A 20,697-nucleotide genomic window follows, 5' to 3' on the forward strand; every position below is an offset into this window, starting at 1 on the left:
AGCTAGACATAACAACACTAAAACTTAGTGTGAGAATCAAGGTTATTGAGCCAGAGCTGATAAAGAATTGGCAGGCTGAGAGCTGGAGAGAAAGCCCGCGCTTCAAGCTAATTGAGGAATGTGATTTATAACTGTTAATTGGAGGAGGGAATTGTGCTTTGATACTATGTGCCCAGGGGAGGGGAATTCACTTTTTGGCTTTGATTATGTAAGTGCCAATATTATGCTACTCGAATAAAAGATCCTTTAAGGTAAACAATGCCTTGAAGTTCTTTTGAAGAGTTTCATCTGTCGGAACCATGACATTGCTACAGTTGTCTATCATTACTTTGCCTGCTCACTTGATGCCTGCCTAATCAACAGTGTGTGCAGGAGGTTGTTGCTTTCATCAGAATGACAAACGCTGGGCCGAGCTCTGCCACTTTTGTAAGGCATGACTTTAGTTTGATTTTCTTGAATATAGAATAGAAACTTCTATGGGGGAATTTCTGTTGCTAAAAAGACTGGTCATTGCACAAGACAGGACAGTGATGTTTTGTTCCTTCTTCTCTGGATTTCTGTGTTGGTAGAAAAGAAGAGAATTTTGGCTGTGCCTAATCTGCTTTCAAAGACCAGGGGTCAAAAACGGTAATATACAGAGTTTTCCAGGAAATCAGCACTAGCATACACAGCCGCTGAGTTCCATCCCAGACAAAATTCCAGAACCACAGAAAGGGTTTTTAGACCCAAATATTAAGAATGAAACAAGTGCATTTAGACTGCTGAAGAAGAATAGTAGGGAGAAATCATGTAATAGTATTTTTTTAATCAAAAGTCCTGAGTTTGGGTACCATATGATCATAAATTCTTCAGCTGAACATGTGGTCTTAGCATATCATCTATGCAGTGTGGTTGTTGAATCCCAGGATTCTAATAAAATCAGACTGGATTTGAAAAGAAGAAAATCTACACCGCACTTGTTTTGTAATGCTGGAATTACAATAAATTATATTTATTGAGAATGTTGAGTTGAGGAAGACTGTTTTTAGATAATTCAAAACACACTTCATTCCCCCCCCACTGAAATATAGGGCCATCTAAAGCCCTATGTTAAATTTAAGGCTAAAATAATTGGCCAACTCCTTGCATGCTCAGACACTATCCTATACCATTCCTGCATTGCAATACCCAACCTGGGGCACCTCTGGCAGTGACGGTGTCAAGGATGTAATATTTAACTAGAAATGCCTACAACTAATTGTTCTGGTATAGTCAATAAGACACAAGACTTAACAATAGCTTTAGTGGTATGATGTTCTTTTCCAAGTTACTTGTTACTTAGTTATTTATTTATATTTATTAATTTTTTATGCACCCCATGTCACTGATACAGTGACTCCAGGCGACTTACAATATAATAAAAAGTTTAAAAAAAAAGCACTACCAGTTTCTGGAATTTTCTCTGAAATAGTGTAGCCAGGTTTTCTTTACTCAGATTATAGCCAATTGAGACATAATTACCTTTTAGGCAGAATATATTTGCTTCTCATGCAGCACAGCGCATTGTCTTGTGAGAGGCATCCCACAAAACATAAAGAATGTAACTATGATTTTTCTCTGCCGAGGGCTCTCTGAGGAGAGTCATTTCCTACACTAGTTGTGGCATAGGTGCTTGTAATGATAAGAAGCTATTAATTAAAAGAGATTCAGAGAAGAATACAAGAAGCTCTTCATATTTCCTATTGTAAATTTTGTATAGAGTTGGTGAAAGCCTGAAAACATGCACATATGTAGCAAATGAAGAGAGAGAGAAAAAAAACACCTCACAGTGCATCTTTGCTTCGAGATCTTAATGAGGGGTTTTGGGGGGAGGGGTTGGTTTGGTTCAACCAGCTCCTTTTAAATAGACACAGAAGTCTTTGTTCCCTATCAACAATCCTACCATTAGCACAAAATGACCTAAAGACACATGTTTCACACCTACTTATAACTTGAGTGGTGCAAATTATCATGGAGTATGCAGTTTGATTGACATGATGTGAACATACAAGATTGCTTGAAGCATGTTATAACAAGGTAAACTGCATAGAGCAGTGATGGCGAACCTTGTAGACACCAAGTGCCCCAAAACCGCCCCCTCCACCCCCACCCCCCCAGCAGAACCACCTACTGCCTCCACAGCCCACCGCTGATCGCCCCAGTGGCTCTGCAGCACCAGGGTGGACACGCCCTCTGTCCATGCCCCGCAGCATCATTTGTGCGCGATGGGGTGCGAGGGCAGAGTCTTGTCCCTGCTGCCTAGCTGCCATGTCCTTGCCTGTGCTGCTCCGCGTGGGCCACACCCGGGGCCACTCTCCTCCAAGGGGGCTGCTGGTGAGGAGAGGGCCGCGTGGGGAGGTGGGGCTAGGGTGACGGTGCGTGTGCCCACAGAGAGGGCTCTGTGTGCCACCTCTGGCACGCGTGCCATAGGTTTGCCACCACTGGCATAGAGCAAGAGCAAGTACACTACTATGCCCAGGGCTGTTGGGGGAATAGCCCTGTGATTTTGCCGATTTAAGGACCGTTTGCTCCATTCAAATCAATTTTGCTCTGATCCTTCAAAGTAACATCATCTGCCTGCCTCAGCATGACAGAAAGGTGCACAATCAGGGTTAACATAAAGCTGAACTAAACTCCAAACCACATAGTTGGAAGTCTTCCCAGCCAACTCACAGTGACAGCAAGGAGTTATATGAGACAGATTTTTTTAAAAAGAAAACAATAACAGGATGGACTTCTCGGAGAAAGGAGACCCTAAAAAGGCTTTATTCCCTTCTGTTTCTGCAGGATCTGATCCTCCAAAAAGTGTTAGCCCTCCTGAGAAAATATCTCCGGTATGTATCTGCAGAGCTTTGTTTTCATTTTTTTTTTAACTTCATGAAAGCTTCTGTTATTTCTGTTGCTGCTGTGTCCTGGTCTCAAAATTGCCTAGAATTGATATTAGCTTTAAAAATTTGGCATGAAATATTTCCTCGATTAATCTATTAAAAAGAAAGTCGTGTTTTTTTTTTAAAAGTGAAGGTGGGGAAATAGAACTGGTGGCTTCTTTGGAATAATCGCTCTGCTGCCAAAAAATTGCACTCTAGGAATTTGCATTGTAGACATTTTCAGTTGGAAAATTCATTCCAAGAATTTTCATTTTTTGAAGTATAAAATAGATCTAGAGGGGAAGTTGACGAGATCCTAAGTCATCATGCAGTGTATTTCAACAGTGGAAATTTCAGCCCCAAACAGCTGCACCACAGTGGTATTTTAAGTTAGTGCTATGTTCATACTTTTGCTGCTGTCTGTAATGGTGTTTGGTTTTTGAGGTTGAATTTTCAGACTTTTCTAGACCCTGATTATGAAAACTGAATGGATTTATTCTTAAGGGTATATTTGTATTAGTCTCGATCCAGCACCAGTAATTTGATATTGTGGGTAGTGAAAGAGCAATTTATGGAAGCTTCTTCTAACCTGAACATTTGGAGGATATGAAGATGGAGAAGACTAATTTATAAACAGCTGCAAGAAGGAGAAAGAGAGCAGAACTGCAGTTATGGAATGATGATTCCCCAGTAAAATAAGATAACTATATAAAGGAGATTTCCTTCTCAAACAATAGAGAAGGAAATACCTATAACCTTTAAAGAAACAAAATGTAAAAGGCAAAAAGATTGAAAAGAGATAGGGTATTGTTTCAGATAGAGAAGAAGGAATAACCTGGTTGATTTCAAGCTTAATTAAAATGGGATGCAGCTCTCAGTGAAAGTTTATAGGCTGAAGTAGTATAGCAGGGAACCATTCTGCTTTTCAATTAAAAACATTAATAACATTTAAAAAATTTAATATTTTAAAGGGAAAAAAATGGTAGGCATAGAAGCATTCTCATGCCAAGGAGTTTTTAATTGTTCTGAGAAATGCAAATAACTCCTAAATGAGTGCTTCCTGGAGGAAACCGGTCCTTTGTAATAAATGAGTAATTTTACCTATTCATTGCATATACAAATGAATATTTTGAAAAGCCCTTTAATTTAAAACTTAATCAGATCAAGCCTTTTCTTTCCGTGTAGTTTGTTAGTTGCACATTTATGGATTATGGAGGGAAGCATTAAATCGATCATATGGATCAATGCTGGAATTATCTCAAAGAATAGATAATCAAGTGTTTGTACTGCTTTTCTTAAGAGCAATATTGTCAGAATCCATTTATATCATATTCATAAATGGAATGTTTCAAACATTATTCCATGGATTCTGCCATCTCCCGAAGAGAAGAGAATAGATGTGTATTGAACCGGTATTAGGCATTTCAAAGGAAAGGAGAAGCCTTTTGAACTGGGGAAACAAAAGGGGGGGGGCTAGCATCTGGCTTTTGTCACGGAAGAGAGCAATTAACATGAAGGGTCCTAAGTTCCTTTTTCCCACAAGAGGGATGATACGAGATAAAGGATGGGGGACTGACCAAATGGGGTTAAATGGGGTTAAACCGGGAACTCTTTATAAAGGTTTACTTCGTGGAATAATATTAAGTCCTGTCTCATTTCCTACAACCAAGCATGTCTCAGTAAAGATTCTTTTTGGAATAGACTTGACTCCAAGAATTTTGTCTTCCTAAGACGTGGTTTGGGGTGGGTCCTGACATTTATCCATGGTCTGTTGAAAGAGGCCATAAGCTAAGAATTAATTGCATTACAGAAACAATATTTAACTGCTGTTTTTCTCACGTTCAAGTTTTCCCTCTAATTCTCTTAAATGAATGAGGGACTGCAACTTTAAGCACATCCATACATGCATGTAAGAACATTTGTGAATAAAGGCCCAAAATATGTAATGGTTGAATGGCATGTGAGATTTCTTATCAATTTTGGGCACTTATGAAATGCTGAAACAAAAAAAAATGTACTGCTTTTTTTTTTTTACTTCTATGTTGTACTTGAAAACCATGCCCGGTGTGATTATTCCATAAAACAGGTATGCCAGAGGAACTAGTGGAAATATAAAATGGGCAAGCTAAGAAGCTGCAGTCTTCCAGGGTTGCAAGCAAATTAATAAAGCAAAAGTAATTTTGAACCAAACATACAATAATGTTCTGGATTATTAGGGTTTTTTCTCAGTTATTAGAAGTGTGTCTTCTGTATTTAATCTGTAACCATAATCTGAGCTAAGAGAAAGCAATGCCCGAAAAGGGACTTCAAAGTGGAAAAAAGTGGCTGAAGGATATATAAAGCACCCTTCCTACAGCTTCTTTACCAACCCATAATTTTTCTTTACGTGAAAAACTTGGACTTTGAAACGTAATTTGCTTTATGGAGCTGTATCCTCATCTGTGGTATGAATGCTCTGCTTGATTAGGAAAAATCCATTCGACTCGTCAGTCCGGTTTTTATTTTCAGTTCTATTTTTCATGCTCTGTAAAATCCCAACGTCATCCTGAACCTCATGGTTCATGCGTTATAGTTAATACGTTTTGTAAGCCAAAGCTAAAATGGATGGACAATAAACGATACAAAAATTGGAAATAAATGCTAAACAATTCAAGCTTTTCCATGGTGCAGGAGGAGCATCTGCATATTTGTTTTGGGGGCGGGAGGTTGACGAACTAAAGGTGTTATTCTTCATATGATGATAACAATGATTCAGATCTTGGCTATAAAGGATGCTCTTGACTATCAAATAGAATAATACTTTGTCTACATCTCACCTGCCAGAAGAGCATGGTAGCATTGGGACATTAATGACTGAAAGCCAGTCCATGTAGAAAAGACAGCACAATAACACACGTGTGACTATGTTGTTGGGATGTTGTTATATCTTCCTTCTACTTTTATTGAAGGCAAGGCATTGATACCCATAAAAAAACTTCAGTGACTGTAAAAGGTGTATTGTCTTCTTATATGTCAGTGTACTATGTGTAAGCAAAGCTGTGAGGATTTTCAGGTTGAAATAATAATATTATTATTCAGTCAATTTTTAAAAAGATGAAATGAGCCCTAATAGGATACAAAATGGGAGTTAGGGTTCAGCAGCTAGCGGTGGTATGAAACAATCTTAACACTGGATTCATCCAGTTTTGATAGCACAATAGTATGCAACCTATAACACAAATAGTCTTTATAGATGCTCTAATGAATGTGTGTAGAAGAGAATGACTTAGTAGCATCCAATTTCAGCCTTTGAATCTTCATCATTTAACTTGTATGCAGCTGATATGGAAAATAGGAATGGGTAGGAAATATCTTTCATTTCCATTTCACTGCAGACTCGCTCAATTCACATCCCCCAAATTAACCTATGAAGCAAAACTCAATTATATTTTGATAGGATATGCAATACAGTACTCCAGCCATAAAACGTGAAGAAAAAATGTGCACACTTTATTGAACAGAATATATGATAGTACACTACCTGGTTGGAAATTAGTTCCCGAAATATTTATACTGGAAAAATTTGTATACAAATGGCATGTATGAGAAATGCATAATACACATGCTTGTGTGTGTGTGTGTTTGTGTGTGTGTGTGTGTGCACGTGTGTGTGTGGAAACAGGGTAAAAAGAGCCTAAGATGAGAAAGGAAAAAAACAACTTGAAATGGACAGATTCATCAATCCCTAATGGAGCGCTTGTATCAGCATGTGTAGGAGTCCTTTTGTGTATGTTCAGGATCTCTAATCCTCCCCTCACTTGCCAACCAGTTTTCCGGAATGCGCAGAAAGAATCAGATGGGCATGTACATTGTATATTTTGGCTTTCTGTATGTACAGTCAAATCCATGTAGGTTGAAACACAGCTTTGATACTATAAATCACCTTCCCCAACTGCTCCATTTCCTTGTTCCTTCAAGGAAGTGTCCTTGAGAGACTGTAAAAGGCCTACCTGTATTGCTTCAGGAGCTTTTTCTTAACGTTCAAGCCTGAACTTAAGAAATCACAATTTGTAAATGTGTATCTGACTCCCATTTAAATAACCCCTCCATGGCAGACTCATCCCTTATTGGCACTGGAAGAGTGAAGATTTTCCCATGTCAAATGGGTTTCTCTCTCTTTGCAGTATTTAGTGCCCCTGCATGTCATGGGATAGCACTGCAAAAATGTTGTGGAAGTGGGCTAGGGAAAGTGCCAGTCTGCTTTGTTTTCTTACAGGGCAGTGAAGCCTTACAAATCAGAGGACAAAAATGAAGGCTGGACTGTGAAAATAATAATGTGACCATTATGTACTTAAGCATGTACTTTGGTGTGTGATTCTCGGATCCTCCTGACACTGAAATTGTTAGGTTCCTGTTTCCCATATTTTCTCTGCTGGCACAATTACTCTGCACATGCTGGAGGAAGAAAAATAACACCTCTGTGGGGATTTGTTTCTTGATTACACCAAGAGCCCAGATTAGTCACAGACATTTTATAGAAACCTGTGGACATTCACTCAGTTCATCCAAGTCACCCCCCCAAAAATGTTTTGCCTTTATATATTTGCTTTTTATACATGCTTTTAAAATTCTATTCAATACTATTTGTATATGTGTGTGTGTGTGTGTGTGTGTATGTGTACAGCTACATACACACACAAACATACTGTATGTAATATTTATATACTATTTTCAAGATTCTTAAATTCTATTTGAGCTTCACTTAATGTGTTGAGATAGGGACGCGGTGGCTCAGTGGGTTAGGACGCTGAGCTTGTCGATCGGAAGGTCGGCAGTTTGGCGGGTCGAATCCCGAGTGCCGCGTAACAAAGTGAGCGCCTGTTACTCGTCCCAGCTTCTGCCCACCTAGCAGTTCGAAAGCACGTAAAAATGCAAGTAGAAAAATAGGGACCACTATGGTGGGAAGGTAACAGCGTTCCGTGCGCCTTTGGCGTCTAGTCATGCCGGCCACATGACCACGGAGACGTCCTCGGACAAGCGCTGGCTCTTCAGCTTTGAAACGGAGATGAGCACCGGCCCCTAGAGTCGGAAACGACTAGCACGCACGTGCGGGGGAACCTTTACCTTTTACCTTTTAATGTGTTGAACTTCACTATTCGAAGCGTGACTTTACTGACCTTTTAAGTGTTTCCTTGAACACTTCCTTGTTTCTTCACAGACATACCTTTCTTTTTCATTTTGTTGTACAAATAGATGTTTCAGTTTCAAAACCTGCTTTCTGTGAGCACCATTGTAATCAGCTGTGCAAATGATCAAGTGACGTGTATACAATACATAACCCAACCTCTTTCTGCTCGTCTTCTTTAGAGAATATGTAGCACCCACTATCCTCTCAGCATCGCTTTCATTGTAGTGAATGAATTTTGTGAGCGCTTCTCCTACTATGGAATGAAAGGTAGGTTTTTACAGCCTTTTCTCAGGAAAAGTCAGATGCCTTTTCCATTTATTTAGGTGGAAGAAAGGCAGGGAGAAATTAATGGCTGGAATTGGGGAAAAAGCATTTGGCTTGATTTCTCTCCCAAGATCTTAGTCAGATTTATAAATCTTAATGGTCTGTGCTAAATGCAAATGCTAATGTGATAGACAGAAGGATCATAAATATAGAATGCTGGCGGCAAAATAAAGGTTGTTTTAAAGAATGTTCTGCAGAAAATGGGAACAGAACTGAAGTCTGAGGAAGAAACTGTTGGCCTAGCCAGACTTTCTCAACCGTGACATTTTCCAGATGTAGGGTATTCAATTCCCAGAAGTCTTCAGCCATCATATTATTGCTCAGAATCCTGGGCATGAAAATCCACTTATCTAGTGCTACCAGATCTAGATTGCAAAAATGCAGATGACTACCAGATGGTTAAAAGGCATTAGAATTTTCCATATTTGTTTGCTCTCATCTAGTGATTGTCCAGAGAGTCCAATAATGGATGACCCATCACACATCTGGAAGGATGCCTGGACTGATAAACCCATCTTAATAACTAATTTCTCCAACTTTTCTCCTGTGGTAGGCCCTATGAGTTTATCTCTGGGATGATGGTCAGCATTCAGAAAGGCCATTTTGCTCATCGTTCTATTTTTCTGCCACTGATAAACTTTGTTTCTTCTGTTACTGTTAAAGGCCCAAAGTTATTATCAAGTGGCAATAGATAGAGAATCATAGACATAACCCTGGAGAAAGACTGTGGCAGTTAGAAAAACATGATTTCAGTGCAGGAAAGAAAGAAAATCTCAGAAACATACTTGAATAGCGTCTGATGTAACTCCTTTTGATGTAAGATGAATGGAGGGACAATGATGTCAGATTTTCAAGATTCTTTTACTATTGCTTATATCAACAGAGTTCTATTGTTTCTTGTAGCATCTGTTTGCTGATGTGTTCCTGAAAGGGATAACATAATACTACCAACAGCCTACTACAGTATTATAAACTGGACCTAAATACTATCATACATTTCAGAGGCCTGGATGGATATAGAAAGGGAAAATCCACTTTCGGAAATATGCCTCCCTGTGTTTTATGTGTAGTATCAGTTAAGAGCCCAGGGCAGAGATGTGGAGAAGCTATGGTCATTCAGAATACTTTGATGACATTAAGAAGCACTGCTTCATAGAAAACTGGATGTGGCACCTTGTTTATGAACTTGGGCTCTCAGGAACACTTAGGACTTTCGCTGCTGTACTTGTCTCCTTGCTAAACTGCAGTACTCCTGCCTGAACTCCTTGAATGTGACCAGATAGGTGGTGGAGTTCCTCGGGCTTAAGACTGGGAATTTCCAAGTAGACTATACAATGTGCTCTATGCGGGCGCTATCCTTGAAGAACATCCAGAAGCTGCAACTGGTCTAGAATGCATTGGCATCTGCAATTATGGATGGACCTCTATATGCCCCTGTTGCATCTCTGTTCTATGAGATGAACTGACTTCAGTGTGGTTTCAAGTGCAAATCAAGGTGCTAGCTGTCATCTATCATGCCTTTCATGTCATGGGGCCAAGTTTTGTTTGTTGTACTAAATCAGTGAAGTTTGCTTTGAGTTCCAGATAAAGAAAGTCATCTAGCGGGATCCAGAAAGTAGACCATTTCTGCCACTGATAAACTTTGTTTCTTCTGTTACTGTTAAAGGCACAAAGCCATTATCAAGTGGCAATAGATAGAGAATCATAAACATAACACTGTGGCAGAAATTTGGAATCCCATGCCCTTTAGATTGACTCTGACTTTAACCAGCTTTTCAGAAAGCTCTAAATATTTGGATGTGTTTCTGGCTTGAAGGTCGAGCAGTTGCTCAACCCCAATGAGATCTTACCTTATTACTGATTGAGTCTCGTCCTTAGTTGCCTTTAGAGGCCTTTTATACTGTTATTTATTTATGTTTACTTTGTATTATATTTTTATGTATGCTTGGCCTCACAGAGTCACTTCAACAAGATGGTCCGTTGTATAAAATATCTCAATAAATATTTGTGATATCCATTATCCTGTATTTTTATTGTTGTTGTGTTTCTTCCCACAGCTGTCTTGACTTTGTATTTTCTCTACTTCCTGCATTGGGATGAAACAACTTCCACATCTGTATACCATGCTTTCTCAAGTTTGTGTTACTTCACACCAGTCATTGGTGCCTTCATTGCTGATTCCTGGCTGGGAAAATACAAGTAAGAATGAAATATGCTGTCTACTGCATATAGACTTTACATTTCTTATAGGTTAACCCATTTGTATTGTCAGGAACAATTCAGAGGAATGAGGGATCCATCAGCAGGGAAGAGAAACTGTGGATCTTAAGAGGAACCAGAATGCTTTACCTTACCCTTCAGTTCAGCAATAGCATTTTTTCCCCAACACTTAGAAGAGCAACAAAGAAAGAAGAGTTGTAATTTTGGTAGATATCCCAGCAGCAAAAAAATGCTTGTCTTTTCCCTATCAGGAACCACAGCCATGTATTTGGCTTTCTGATTATAAATGCACCTGTCTTTGGCTGATAAGGTTTACCCACTTCTTCTTCTTTTCCTCCACAGAACAATCATTTATCTCTCCATTGTTTATGTTATTGGGCACGTGATCAAATCAGTTGGGGCAATGCCAAATGTGGGAAACCAGATTGCTCATGTGTAAGTAATGAGGAAATGGGCCTGCTGTGTTTTGATAATGTTACTATTAATTAGCTTGTATTAATGAGCAATGCATTCAAATGCACCTTGTTGTGAGCATTATGTGACTCTGATGGACCTTTTTGTTATCTGGGCACAATGGGTTTTATCCCTGTCATGTCTGGATATCATAGCCTTGACAGCTGCCAGTGCCTACCTTTTGAAGATCTGACAGTCTTGATTCTTAGGGTGAAAGATTTGTTCCAGACTAACCTTCATGTGTTTCAGTGGTAAGAGCACTGCTTGGAGTTCACCACTCAGCCGCTGATTAGTCCCTTTATATGACTGAGGGGCCCTTGAACATCCCTATTCAGCATGATAAGGGGAATTTTGTTTACTATTGCAGAGGAAACACATACAAATATAAAGTGTTTTCAAGTGTGTTCATTTCTCAGAAATGAAGAGTGTGTGCAGTCACCTTAAAGGTAAAGGTAAAGGTTTCCCCGCACATGCGTGCTAGTCGTTTCCAACTCTAGGGGCCGGTGCTCATCTCCGTTTCAAAGCCGAAGAGCCAGCGCTTGTCCGAGGACGTCTCCGTGGTCATGTGGCCGGCATGACTAGACGCCAAAGGCACACGGAATGCTGTTACCTTCACACCGTAGTGGTCCCTATTTTTCTACTTGCATTTTTACGTGCTTTCAAACTGCTAGGTTGGCAGAAGCTAGGACAATAACAGACGCTCACTCTGTTATGCGGCACTCGGGATTCGACCCGCCAAACTGCCGACCTTCTGATCAACAAGCTCAGCATCCTAACCCACTGAGCCACCGTCACCTTAGAATCCTATAAATTCAATTTTTTTGAATTTTTTCTCATTTTCTTGGCTAAAAGTCCATTGGATAGAAATGGGAAAGGATAACCTTCTTACATGATTCCTATTGCAGGATTTGGGCTTGCCGCAGCATACTGCTTAACAGCCCTCACTAACTTGATTCAAAAGACTCTGTTATGGAGTTAGCAGCTCTAACCCCCCCCCCCCAAAGACTTCTCCTGTTCTACCCCCAAGTCTTTTTATGGTGCTGAGATTTTTATCCCTCTTTGAAGGATTTTGTCAATGACGGGCCTGTCTCTGATTGCTCTTGGAACTGGAGGAATCAAGCCATGTGTGGCAGCGTTTGGTGGAGACCAGTTTGAAGACAAGCATGTAAGAATTGTGTTTCTTTTCTTCCATGTGGTTTCTTTATCTTTACGTGACATTATATGTATTTTACATATATTTTTTTGCAATGAAATGATCAATGGACTAGAGTTCCCACATCAAGGGTAGTATGGAATGTTCTTTTAGAAACATTTTCTCATCCTCCTTTTGTATGTGCAAAGTTACAAAAGCAAATGTAGATAATAGAGAGATAAACAAATACCTTACATTCCTATCTAGCCCATTATTGGACAAAACAGGTAGCAATTCTACCAATACTCCAGGTAGCTACCTCTTTAAGAGAAGGGAAGATGGCTGAATTTAAAACAAGGAAGAGTAGACCGAAAGGTTATATAAATACAGACAAAAATTCCTGTGCAATTCCAACTTTTCTCATCTTGTGAATTTAGGTTGCCAACTCCAGCAGAAATCAGTCTTGGGGATTCACCAAAAAGTGTATTTGCTTGATACTGTTAGGTGTACATATATGTATGTGCAAATGTACATGCCAGAATATATATTCCAAACAAGGGCAGGGCAACATAAATAAATACATAAATAAAATAAGCTACCTAATTATATAATGAAATCATTTCCCCACCTTTGTATTACAACCATTCTTTCTCTTATACATAGAAACCCACAAGGGTGCTCAGTCTTCTAAGAAAAATAGGAAAACATAATAAGTATAAAAAAAGGCAGACTGGAGATGGGGGTAAGGTTAAGGAGCAATTCCCATTGGAAAGAGCAAAAAGAGAAAGGAAGACAAAGGGGAAGGAACGAAACTAGTTGGAGATGGAGGGAGGCATCTTCAACAATTGAACCACCAGTCAGTCAGTTCTTCTACTTAAAATGGGAGAGGAAAAGTATTACATCCTTTCCATTAGAGAGGAGAACATTTTGAGCAAGCCCTCACCTAAAAAGTCATCATTATAGCATCAGGATTCATTAAACTTCTCCCTCTAGAACTTCAGTTGCCAAATAACTTGGCAATCCAAATGTTTACATTACATTCCAAAAATCTGTATGCTTGGCTCTTCAACAGAGGGCCTTTTCTCTCAATATTTTTTTTTGGCTAGCCTTTCCTTTAAGCATTGCTCCTTAACACCATTATTGAAGGAAAGCTTAAAACAGTATCTGCACTCCTGACTGTTTCTTACATAGCATGTGTCATAGACTCATATGATGATACCTAAGCCAGTATGTAGGTGTTGTGGTCTCCTATGAGGAGATGAAGCTAATCCTCTGGATTTGTCTTTACCATCTTGTCTCAAGGTATCATGACGAATGAAGTAGCTTACTTCTCCATTAGACTTTATGAAGGGTTAGCCTCCACAGCTTTTCTTTTAATTATTAGAGTAATAACCTTGAAGTTATCCCAAGCATACTAATACATTTCTCTTGTTGCTCAGTCATAATGTTTTGGTCATATTTCTGTCAGTGGTCACCAACTAGCTGCCTGCAATTAGTGCAGGTTCGCATCCCACCAGGCTCAAGGTTGACTCAGCCTTCCATCCTTCCAAGGTAGGTAAAATGAGGACCCAGATTGTTGGGGGCAATTAAGCTGACTTTGTAATAATGCCGCTTGGGGGTGTGTGTGAAAGCCCTAATAAGCAGGCATTATACATAGAATGAAGGCTATTGCTAAGCACATTGGTTTGAGCTTAAATTGTAAGCTGCCCTGAGTGTTCGGAGAAGGGCGGGATATAAATGGGATTAAAATTAAAAAAAATAAAAACATTTAAGGGCAGTATTCATATTTCAGATCAAAGTCATGCAAAAAATTGGCCTGGGCTAGCACCAATGATTTCACTACTTGGGAAACAATACCCATGAAGTAACATGAAACAGAAGGTAGAAAGGATGATCCAGGAAGCCTTTGCCTTGCTTTGGCTGGTATACCAGCTGTATATGAACTGAGAGGAGCTAATTACGGGGATTCATGCCCTGGCATTAATTATTTTAGTGTAGATCAGGGGATTCCAAAGTTGACAATGCTGGCTGAGGAATTATGGAAGTTGAAGTCCACAAGTCATAAAAGGGCCAAGTTTGGAGACCCCTGATATAGACAGTAAGAAAGATTACCGTATATACTTGAGTATAAGCCGAATTTTTCAGCCCACTTTTTGGGCTGAAAATCCACTTCGGCTTATACTCCAGTGAACAAAAAAAAAAGAACTTACCGAGGACTTGCGCGCGGCCGAGGCTTCGGTGCTTCCGGGATCGCGCGCACCTCTCCCAAGCCGCCGCCGTCCGGAGACCTGCCGAAGTTTGGGGAGGTTTGGGGAGGTGCGCGCGCACCTCCCCAAACCTCCCCAAACGTCGGCAGGTCTCCGGACCTCCATGCCCTGCCTGCCTGCTTCTTTCCGCTGCCTGGCTGCCCTACGATGTAACCCGCTTCATGATAGAGTGCGACGCCTGCAAGGACTGGTTTCATGGCAGGTAACACAAAGCGGTCATTCTCGCCTTTCCCTCCCCCCCTCGCCCGCCCGCTCGCTTTTTTTTTCCTCTCAAGCATCACTGGACTGGGCCAGGGAAATCAGAGAGAAGCTGGGCGTGCAGCGTCACGGCGACGGCTGGAAGCCTCGCCCAGCTAGAGACAGAGAGGAAGGAGGGAGGGAGGGAGGGAGGGAGGGAGGGAGGGAGGGCGCGCGCAGGCAGAGAGGGTTTGGTCAGGGTGGCGGCGGCGGCGGCGGACACGGGGAGCTGAGGCGCCGTCCGGTAGGTAGAGGCCGTTATGGGAAGGAGGCGGGAGAAGGGACGTGTGGGGGAAGTACGGGGGCCGTGTAAACGGAGTACGTGCGGCGCCGCGCGGGTCTGATAGAACTGGGCCGGCAACGGGTGCTTGTGAAGCGGCTGAGGGCTGGCTAGGAAGGGGGCGGCGGCGGCGGCGCTGGCGTTTTGCGGGTGGGACAAGGCTCTCGAGAGAGAACATGGTGGAGGCGGAACCGACCCCGCCGCTCCCTGCAGGGGAGAGAAGCCGGGCAAGCGCTGCTCCAGTCCTCGCTCTTCTTCCCTCTCCCGATTTTGCCTTCCTCTCCAAGATAAGTTCGAGCGGTAGGGGAAAGTTAGAGCCCCTTTCTGAGGCCGCCCCTTACTTGGGATTGTTGGGCGAGAAGGCGACGTGGGCATGGAGGAGGAAGTAAGTCGCGCTTTACTCGTCACTGCGGGGCGGGGAGAAAAAAAGTTCTTGCCAGCCGGACTTGGATGGCGGCAGCGGCATCAGCTGGGAGCCGCAGCCCCGCCTAGTCCGGCTGAGCTGAACCAGCTCAACACAAAGCGATCGGGCCTTTCCTCCCCCCCCTTTCCCTCCCCCCTCCTGCTCTAGGGCAGAGATCCCCTTCCTATCGCTCGGGGCCTTTCGTCTCTTTGGCTCGCCAGGGCTGGAGCGGCGAGAGCAAGCGGCAGAGGAGAGATGGTGGGCTTTCCTTTCCTTTCCTTTCCTTTCCTTTCCTTTCCTTTCCTTTCCTTTCCTTTCCTTTCCTTTCCTTTCCTTTCCTTTCCTTTCCTTTCCTTTCCTTTCCTTTCCTTTCCTTTCCTTACCTTTCCTTTTCTTCCCTTCCCTTCCCTTCCCTTCCCTTCCCTTCCCTTCCCTTCCCTTTCCGTTAGAGAGCTACCTTCGTGATTACAATGTGGAGTGGCCGACTGAGGCTGAAAGCACATTAGGTAGCACTTGAGACATGCAGGCAAATCCTGCTAAAGGGCTTTTCCCCCCCACTGGATCCGCGCTCCGCAAGCCTCTGCCGGCAGCAGGGCGCGGATCCAGCCGGCGGCAGAGGCTTGCGGAGCGCGGATCCACCCTCCGCCGGCATGCAGGCAAATCCTGCTAAAGGGCTTTTCCCCCCCACTGGATCCGCGCTCCGCAAGCCTCTGCCGGCAGCAGGGCGCGGATCCAGCCGGCGGCAGAGGCTTGCGGAGCGCGGATCCACCCTCCGCCGGCATGCAGGCAAATCCTGCTAAAGGGCTTTTCCCCCCCACTGGATCCGCGCTCCGCAAGCCTCTGCCGGCAGCAGGGCGCGGATCCAGCCGGCGGCAGAGGCTTGCGGAGCGCGGATCCACCCTCCGCCGGCATGCAGGCAAATCCTGCTAAAGGGCTTTTCCCCCCCACTGGATCCGCGCTCCGCAAGCCTCTGCCGGCAGCAGGGCGCGGATCCAGCCGGCGGCAGAGGCTTGCGGAGCGCGGATCCACCCTCCGCCGGCATGCAGGCAAATCCTGCTAAAGGGCTTTTCCCCCCCACTGGATCCGCGCTCCGCAAGCCTCTGCCGGCAGCAGGGCGCGGATCCAGCCGGCGGCAGAGGCTTGCGGAGCGCGGATCCACCCTCCGCCGGCATGCAGGCAAATCCTGCTAAAGGGCTTTTCCCCCCCACTGGATCCGCGCTCCGCAAGCCTCTGCCGCCGGCGGAGGGTGGATCCGCGCTCCGCAAGCCTCTGCCGCCGGCGGAGGGTGGATCCGCGCTCCGCAAGCCTCTGCCGGCGGCAGGGCGCGGATCCAGCCGGCGGCAGAGGCTTGCGGAGCGCGGATCCACCCTCCGCCGGCATGCAGGCAAATCCTGCTAAAGGGCTTTTCCCCCCCACTGGATCCGCGCTCCGCAAGCCTCTGCCGCCGGCTGGATCCGCGCTCCGCAAGCCTCTGCCGCCGGCGGAGGCTGGAACCGCCGGCGGCAGAGGCTTGCGGCAGAGGCTTGTGGAGCACGGATCCAGCCTCCGCCAGCGGCAGAGGCTTGCGGAGCGCAGATCCAGCCGGCGGCAGAGGCTTGTGGAGCACGGATCCAGCCTCCGCCGGCGGCAGAGGCTTGCGGAGCGCGGATCCAGCCGCCGGCGACAGAGGCTCGATCCGCCGTTCTGCAAGCCTCCGCCGCCGGTTAATACCCTGTATTCAGCTCTGGGAAGTGGGGGGAAGGGGGAGAGAGGGGGAGTTTGGGAGGAGGGGGAGGGGGAGCTCCACGGTGCAAAAATAAAGCCCTGCCGCTCTTCGCATTGCTTGCCCGACTGGCTGTCACGGGACCGCACGGATCGCCTCGCTCCCACCGGCAGCTGATTCCTCCGAGTTTGGTCTCGAGCGATTTTGCATTTTCTCCAGTGCTGAAAGCCACTCGGCGGATCCCAGCCTCGGCTTATACTTGAGTCAAGAACTTTTCCCAGTTTTTGGGGGTAAAATTAGGGGTCTCGGCTTATACTCGAGTCGGCTTATACTCAAGTATATACGGTACCTTGATGAAGACATACAGAAGCAGTTTTCTAGAGCAAAGGAGCCAAAACAATATTCAGAAGCTACTCAGATTCTAAATCTAATTCACTGAACTATAAGGAGGAGGAAGTACAGCACAACCAGACTTGCCAGATTCTGCTATTGTAACCTTAGTAAAAATAATTTTAACCCTTTGTATGGAATTGATTTAATGGACGTGCCTACTTTGTAGAGCTGACATCTAGAATACTGTGTGCACTCTTCATTTATTTATTTATTTATTTGTTTCAATTTATATACCACCCTTTTCCCGAGGGACTCAGGGCAGTTTACAGGGCAAATTAAAACAGTGCAATGTACAAATTAAAATAAAATAAAATTAATAGCCCCCAAAGAGTTTAAAATTTAAAATTTAAAACCTTAAAACCCCTCAGTCCAGGCCGGCTAACTCAAATAGCCACATTTTTAGGTCCCGGCGAAACGAACGAAGGTTGGGGGTGATCCGGAGTTCCACAGGCAGTTGATTCCATAGGGCAGGCGCGCCCACCAAGAACGCTCTCCCCCTGGGGATCACCTGCCAGCACTCCCTGACCGGCGGGACCCTGAGTAGGCCCTCCCTGTGGGAGCGCACAGGACGATGGGAAGTTGATGCTGGCAGCAGGTGCTCCCTAAGATAATCCGGACCCATGCCATTTAGGGCTTTATAGGTCATCACCAGCACCTTGAATCTCACCTGGAGGGCAACTGGAAGCCAATGCAGCTCACGGAGAAGAGGCGTTACATGGGAGTTTCGGGAGACCCCCAACACAATTCGCGTGGCTGCATTCTGCACCAGCTGAAGCCTCCGAGTGGTCCTCAAGGGCAGCCCCATGTAGAGAGCATTGCAGTAGTCTATCCGAGAGGTCACAAGCGCATGAGTGACTGTGCATAGGGCATCTCGGTCCAGATAGGGCCGCAACTGGCACACCAGGCGAACCTGTGCAAAAGCCCCCCTGGCCACGGCTCCTATATGATCTTCCAAACTGAGCCGTGAGTCCAAGAGGATGCCCAAGTTGCGGGCCCTATCTACGGGGGGTAACACCTCACCCCCCATAGTTAGCGATGGAATAGACTGGTTGATCTGAGATGCAGATATGTACAGCCACTCAGTCTTGGCGGGATTGAGTCGAAGCCTGTTTCTCCCCATCCAAACCCGGACCGCCTCCAGGCAATGGGACATCACGTCGAGGGCATCGCTGGGTTGGTTTGGGGTGGAAAGAAAAAGCTGGGTATCATCAGCGTACTGATGATACCCCACCCCGAAACCACGAATGAGCTCACCCAGCTTCATATAGATGTTGAACAAGACGGGAGAGAGGACCGACCCCTTAGGGACTCCACAAACGAGAGGCCTTGGGGCGGGCCTCTGCCCACCCGTCAATACTGACTGCGAGCGGCCCAGGAGGTAGGAGGAGAACCACTGTAGAACAGTGCCACCCACTCCCAACCCCCTGAGACGCTGCAGTAGGATACCATGGTCGATGGTATCAAAAGCCGCTGAGAGGTCTAATAGGACTAGGACAGAGGAACAACCCTTGTCCCGAGCCCGCCAGAGATCATTCACCAGCGCGACCAATGCCGTCTCCGTGCTGTACCCGGGCCTAAAGCCCGATTGGTACGGGTCCAGATAATCAGCTTCTTCGAGGAACAGAGGGAGCTGATGCACCACCACGCTCTAAACAACCTTCGCAAGAAAGCAAAGGTTGGAGACCGGAGGATAGTTGTTCAAAATAGCCGGGTCCAGGGCAGGCTTCTTGAGGAGGGGCCTCACCACCGGCTCATTCAAGGCGACAGGGAAGGTACCCTCCCTCAAAGAAGCAGTTATTACTGCCTGGAACCAGCCTCGTGTCCCCTCCCAAGCTGCATACACAAGCCAGGAAGGGCACGGGTCCAATAAACACGTGGTGGAACTCAGTCTCCTGTCCACCTCTTCTGGGGTTACAGGGTCAAATTCATTCCAGATAACATTCCCAAGACCGCTTGACTCCCCCCCCCATCAGTCTCTGCCCAGTCAGAATCCAAACCGGCCTGAATCTGAGCGATTTTGTCCGACAGATAATTGTTAAACTCCTCGGCACGACCCTGCAAGGGCTCCTCCCTCACCTCCTGATTAAGGAGGGAGTGAGTCACCCTGAACAGGGCGGCTGGGCAATTATCTGCGGACGCGATGAGGGCAGCAAAGTAGTTAGACTTCACCGCCACCATCGCCGTGAGATAAGACCTCGTAGAGGTTCTTAACCACAATCGGTCAGATTCAGATCGGCTGGATCTCCAACAGCTCTCTAGGCCCCGTCTCTGACTCTTCATCTCCCGGAGCTCTGTGGAAAACCATGGAGCCCACTGGGATCTGCACTGGGTCAGGGGTTGCAAGGGTACAACACGGTCGAGTGCCTTGGTGGCCGCCCTTTCCCAGGCATCCACCAACGTATTGGCCGGGCTGTGAGTGAGGGAGATAGGTATAGACCCTAGCGCCGTCTGGAACCATTCAGGATCCATTAGGCGCCTGGGGCGGAACCACCTGGTCGGCTCCGCAGCCCAGCGGCAAGGGGTGGCATAGCGGAAGACCAACCGCAGGAGATAATGATCGGACCATGATAGGGGGACAATAGTTGGCGAGCCCCCTTCATGCAGGCACTTTTAAAGACCACTTGGAGGTTTCAGATGGCTCAAACGGCAACAGCCTATATACACTCTGGCAGTTGCAAGCATGGACGTGTTTCACCTACATTGGCTTTTTGATGCAATTCTAAGTGCTAGTATTAATCTGTCAAACTCTTTAGGGCATGGCACAAAATTGCCCCCAGGACTATGTGAATGTCCCTGTTTAAATTTATATCAGATGTAAAGAAACCAAGAAACGCCTATGCAGGCAGAAACCTGGACTTGAAAATTAAACGAAGGAGCAGCTTCCTAAGCTTTTAAGCTCTACTTTTTCTTGGCACGTATCTACTGGATAGCAATAGCTTTTCAGAAAGCTTCCATCACTCTAGTAGTAGATCGCATAGGAAAAGACTTCTAGATAGCCTCGCCCTTCTCTTTCTCTTTTTCTGTGCATTCCTGCACAAGGAAACTTGTAAACAATTTGTATCACCACCCATCTCAACTATACACACACAAACGTGTATACATATATGTCCATGTGTATATATGTGTATGTATATACTGTACATATGTATGTGCATGTGCATGTTTATATGTGCCAAAGTCCCAAATATCTTACGGAGTGTACAATGATAGGGTAAAAAAAACACAAAGAGACTC

At 44.9% G+C, this 20,697-nt stretch overlaps 1 protein-coding gene across 3 annotated transcripts in view; it reads left to right on the forward strand.

Annotated features, from left to right (window-relative positions):
- Positions 1-2,747: 2,747 nt before the first annotated feature.
- The window catches only part of SLC15A2 (solute carrier family 15 member 2), a gene marked incomplete at its 5' end in the record, with an annotated part of 90,532 nt that continues 72,582 nt past the window's right edge, over positions 2,748-20,697 (forward strand). For 2 of the 3 annotated variants that reach the window (XR_014024793.1, XM_081315199.1), the window contains 5 exons: positions 2,748-2,852; positions 8,232-8,319; positions 10,434-10,575; positions 10,939-11,031; positions 12,115-12,214. Coding sequence is in view for 2 of the 3 variants with exons in the window: in XM_081315199.1 (XP_081171325.1) it covers positions 2,748-2,852; positions 8,232-8,319; positions 10,434-10,575; positions 10,939-11,031; positions 12,115-12,214 (528 nt within the window). The remainder of the gene's footprint in view (positions 2,853-8,231; positions 8,320-10,433; positions 10,576-10,938; positions 11,032-12,114; positions 12,215-20,697) is intronic. The other variant, XM_081315200.1, reaches the window with a different exon arrangement.

This window comes from Vipera berus (assembly GCF_964194415.1).
Source record: "Vipera berus genome assembly, chromosome: 1".
Taxonomy (NCBI): domain Eukaryota; kingdom Metazoa; phylum Chordata; class Lepidosauria; order Squamata; family Viperidae; genus Vipera; species Vipera berus.